Source organism: Vespula vulgaris, chromosome 13, assembly GCF_905475345.1.
Source record: "Vespula vulgaris chromosome 13, iyVesVulg1.1, whole genome shotgun sequence".
Taxonomy (NCBI): domain Eukaryota; kingdom Metazoa; phylum Arthropoda; class Insecta; order Hymenoptera; family Vespidae; genus Vespula; species Vespula vulgaris.
The window spans coordinates 1,197,501-1,202,500 of record NC_066598.1 but is presented as its reverse complement, the minus strand read 5'-3'; the positions used below and the strand labels follow the sequence as shown (position 1 = coordinate 1,202,500).

The 5,000-nt window shown below is 31.0% G+C and overlaps 3 protein-coding genes across 9 annotated transcripts in view; all 3 read right to left on the bottom strand.

The window, feature by feature from the left end:
* LOC127068530 (zinc finger Y-chromosomal protein-like) overlaps window positions 1–2,560 on the bottom strand; it is a 10,232-nt gene extending 7,672 nt beyond the window's left edge. The window contains exon 1 of the mRNA XM_051004811.1: window positions 2,410–2,560. Within this exon, the coding sequence (XP_050860768.1) occupies window positions 2,410–2,560 (151 nt within the window). The remainder of the gene's footprint in view (window positions 1–2,409) is intronic.
* The window catches only part of LOC127068415 (longitudinals lacking protein, isoforms A/B/D/L), a 132,812-nt gene that overhangs the window by 5,791 nt on the left and 122,021 nt on the right, over window positions 1–5,000 (bottom strand). For 5 of the 7 annotated variants that reach the window (XR_007782912.1, XR_007782914.1, XR_007782916.1 and 2 more), the window contains one exon: window positions 3,718–5,000. This exon is cut by the window's right edge and continues 115 nt beyond it. The exons of 1 other annotated variant lie outside the window; for it this stretch is intronic. The gene's annotated coding sequence lies outside the window, so the exon portion shown is untranslated. Of the gene's footprint in view, window positions 3,085–3,717 lie in introns of all 7 variants that reach the window. One more of the 7 variants, XR_007782911.1, reaches the window with a different exon arrangement.
* Window positions 2,557–5,000, bottom strand: part of LOC127068528 (zinc finger protein 449-like) — a 7,037-nt gene continuing 4,593 nt past the window's right edge. Inside the window, exons 3-4 of the mRNA XM_051004810.1 lie at window positions 4,766–5,000; window positions 2,557–2,814 (exon numbers count right to left, since the gene is read on the bottom strand). The exon at window positions 4,766–5,000 is cut by the window's right edge and continues 115 nt beyond it. Coding sequence (XP_050860767.1) covers window positions 2,557–2,814; window positions 4,766–5,000 — 493 coding nt within the window. The remainder of the gene's footprint in view (window positions 2,815–4,765) is intronic.

The window sequence follows — 5,000 nt, the reverse complement described above, 5'->3', positions numbered from 1 at the left end:
GAGATTAGTCACAAAACAATAACAAAAAAAAAGAAAAAACCAAAAAAGAACAAACAAACTTAAAAAGAAAGTATACAAGGAGGTATACACGCGCACGCACGCACGCACACATGCAAATACATACATACGAACACACGCACACACAGACTCTCAAGCCTTAAGATATTATCCGAACATCAATTTATTTTCATTTTACATATTTCCATAGCAGAAATAATACGTGTTCACACGTGTTTGTTTGAAGGAATATACCAGAGAGGTATATTTATTACGATCAGTGACTAGGAGATATTTTCTACTAACGCAACCTTCTTATTTTTCTTTTTCTTTTCTTTTTTATTCTCCATCTTCTTCTTCTACTTCTTTTTATTTTTCTTCTCCTTCTCTTTTGTCTTTCATTTAACTAACAAAGTAAGAGTAATCAATCCTGTCACTGATCTCTCGCGAACATGCTTCCTCCGTCAATAGTCTCGCAAAAAAAAGAAAGAGAAAAGAAAAAAGAAAAAATTTTCGAATAATACCCTGGTATTTGTGGAATGATTTGACGAAGAAATATATATGTATATTTGTATATACACATATGATGTATATATATATATGTATGTGTGTGTGTGTATATATATATATATATCATCAATTTCGTCTATCTAAATCTAATAAGATATATCAGGCATCTCTATTCGTTTGATATATGTAACAAATACACACAACGGCCGCTTAAACAACATACGTGTGTGACATCTTTTAATATTCTTATCTACATTTCTTTTTTTTTCTTTTTTCTTTTATTTTTCCAATTTTTCTTTTTTTTTCTTTATTATTATTATTATTATTATTATTATTATTATTATTATTATTATTATTGTTATTATTATTATTATTATTATTTAATAATTATATCACAGCGAAATAAAAAAACAGCCGAGATCGCTAAAAGTTACGAATTTTATCCTTAGAACAAGACTTTATTTTTCTCTCTATGCAACGAGTTCGAATTATCGTGCATAAGAAAGAAATAAAGAAATATATATATATATACATACATATATATATATATATATCATCAATTTCGCCTATCTAATTATAAATCTAAGATGGTATATCGAGATTTCTATTCGTTTGATATAACAAAAAACACACATCGGGCGCTTAAACAACACACATGTGTGACAATAATACCCTCATATATCATTTTCTACACTTTCTTTTTTCTTTTTTTTTTCTTTTTTTTTTTTATTATCATTTAATAATTATATCACAGCAAAATAAAAAAGAAACAGCCGAGGTTGTAAAAACAGCTGAAAGTTACGAATTTTATCATTAGAACGAGATTTATTTTTCTCTCTTTGCAGCAAATCCAAATTATCTTGTATGAAAAAGAAAGTAAAAGAGAGAGAAAGAGAGAAAGAAGAAAAATAAAGTAAAAGAAAGAAAGAAAGATAGAGAGAGAGAGAGAGAAAGAAAAAACGAGAAGTAAACTAAAGTCTCTCTTTCTCTCCTTATGAACATGGACATTAGTTATCTAATATCCTGTTTTCACATAATTTTCACAAGAAGGCACGCTAAAAGCTTTTTTTTTTTTTCATTTTTAATACCCGCATTATCGACATTAGTCAATCCTCGAATAACAAAGAAAAATGAAAGAAACGAAATAAAGAAGAAAAATGAAAATAAACTACATTAACAACAAAATAATTACGACGAACGATAACAATCGTTTTTCGAACGATCATTCGAAAAAAGAAAAAAGATATTAAAAATGAACATATGATAGATAGATAGATAGATAGATAGATAGATAGAATGATAGATAGATGAGAGAGAGAGAGAAATAGAGACAGATAGAGATGGAGATAGAAAAAAAGAGGGAAAAAGAGAAATAAAATAAAATAAAAAAAAGAAAGAAAGAAAGAAAAGATTCATACCTGAAAATGTTATATCCTAAAAATGTCACCTACATACATAAGTGTGTATGTATTCTCGATTAATTAATACTAAGAGATTATTTAATGAGATATCAATCTATATCCTCGTTTATATGTATATACATATATAACGAAAAAGATGACGTACGGGACGCAATGACTATTGAATAATCCTATTGGATTCACCTCGAATGTTCTTTTCTGTTTTGTTTCGTTTTGTTTTCTTACATTTACATTTTGTTTCGTTATCTTATTTTTTTCTTTACAAACGAACAGACAACAGACACAGACAAACGAACACAGCAAACAGACAGACAAACAGACAGACAAACAGACAGACAGACAGACAGATACGTGCGCACGTACGCACGCACGCTCGCGAGCACACACATACACATAAATTCGCAAATCCGTGATGGACGGCGATTCGCGAACGACGCGCGACGATGACCTCAAAAACGACGATGATAACCGGCTCAGATACCGTACTTAAGATCCACTACGTAAGCTCTTTGACCTACATGTTTATTCCTTATGTGAGAGGTCACGTTGGATGTTTGCTTACTACGAAATTCACAGTAGGGACATTGGAAACGCGGTTCCTGACCGCACTCGAATTTCAAATGTCTGGTCATGTTACCCTTAACGGTGAAACGCTTGCTACACTTAGGACAACCGAAGGGTTTCTTGAAGTAATCCGGGCTGAAATTTTCTCTTTTATAGGTGCTCCTGACTCTGCTGTGACCGTAGTAATAGTTCGGCGATCTGGATGATGATGATGATGACGTTGTCGTTGTTGTTGTCGCTGTTGATGATGCTGCCGCCGCTGCTGCTGCTGTTGCTGATGTTGTACCGCTTGGATTTTGCCTCGGGTCCTTGTTGTTGTTGCCTACGCCACCGCCATTGCCGTTTTTGTTGTTGTTGTTTCCTCCTCCTCCTCCTCCTCCGCCTCCTCCTCCTCCTCCATTACCTCCTTCTCCTCCTCCTCCTCCTCCTCCACCTCCCCCTTCTCCTCCTCTTCTACTTCTACCACCACCAACACCACCACCACCACCAACTACACCAATACCATCACCATTACTACTGCCGCTCTTCGAATCGAACGCTTTGTACGATTGCAAGACGAAGTTTAGGTCGAGCTGTGGCGCCGCATAGAAACCTGAAAATTTCGAGTTAGTCACCGGTTACATAGCCAAAGATCTGTTTGTCTCTTAGTTCTGGATAAGTTATGTTAAGGGTTTGCTTAGTTTCTTTTTCTCTTTTCTTTTCTTTACTCTTTTTTCTTTTCCTTTTTTTTCTTTCTTTTTTTTTCGATCTCAAATCGTTCATATATAGATGTAGGTATATATGTAGATATATGCATACGGATAAAAACAACGGTGTCTTTTAAACCGAGAGAGAACAGTAAGTGATGTAACAAAGAAAAAAAAGAAAAAAAAATAATAATGATAAAAAAAGAGAGAAAAAAGAAATAAGAGAAAGAAATTTAAAAAAAAAAGAGTGTATACATATATATAGATAGATAAATAGATAGATAGATAGATAGATAGATAGATAGATAGATAGATAGATAGATAGATAGATGGGGAGAATGATAGTTTAAAATATCAGCTCTCGCTATCTCCCTCTCGATCTCGGTCTCGTTGGTTATTTCAGATTTAACATGCCGTCAGGGATATCTCTTTTTTCTTTTTAATATATATTATATTATATTATATATTATATTATATTATATTATATTATATTTATATTATATTATATTATATTAAATACACCAGATGAACGAATATACCTTTACGTGAACTGTAGAAGATCTTCCGGACGAGTCGACGTTTTTTCTGGCTTTTTTATTCATTTCTTTTTTTATTGGTTTCATTAATTAATTTATTTATTTCCTTTTTCATACGTATCTTCAAAGGATGAACGATCGTCGTTCTCGTGTCGGCTTACGTATTTTTTCTTTTTTTATTTCTTCATCCAATAAAAAAAATTAAAAAAAAAAGGAAGAAATAGAAGAAGAAGACCAAGGATAGAAAGAGAGAAAGATAGCCAGCGAAGAAGAAAAAATATTAATAATAAAGATTCAAACTATGATACATCTTAAACATCTAATATGTATATATGTATATCGTGCTAAATAATTCTACAAGATTTGAACGAATCGTATCGAGTGGTTGCAGTCTTCAGGTGATGACATCCATCAGTTTCTACGTGCGACGCTTAAATCGTGCATGGAGGAAGGGTACGAGGAACGAGCAATATTAACATATACTTATATACCACATATTACATGATATATAAGCATATATCATATATATATATATATATATTATATTATATTATATTATGTATAAATATATACGTATATATATTCCATATCATCGCGATCAAAAAACATATACTTATATATTTATACATAATTTTATATATATATATATATATACATATGTATATACTTATATATATATATGTATGTATGTATACACGCATTTTAATCAACACGGTATTAATCGATCAATTAATCAATCAATCAATCAATCAAACAATCAATAAACGACTGAATTATAGGCGAAATTTTTTAAAAATTATTATTATTATTATTACTATTACTATTATTATTATTATTACTATTATTATTATTATTATTATTATTATTATTATTATTATTATTATTATTTTCTTTTCTATTTTTCTTTGCTTTCTTTTTAAAATTTCATTCGAAAGAATAATAAGAATAAATTCGAAATTCAAAATCAATATGGATTGTCTTTATCAATAATAAATCTTCAATCCCGTTGACGATGAGGATGAATTCAAATCTTCATGTCGAAGATAAAGACCTCTTCGTCCGGATGTTTCTTCCTGATATGGTTGTAAACGGGTGACGTTTGTTTGCTACGTAATCCACAATATGGACATTGAAATCTTGGCTCGTGTCCGCACTCGTAATTAACATGGCGATCCTTGTTTCTCTTCAATGTGAAAGCACGTCCGCATTTTTGACAACTAAATGGTCTTTTTTTTTCAACACGTTTTGGCTTTAACATCGGCATTCTCAATTCTTCGTTATTGTTG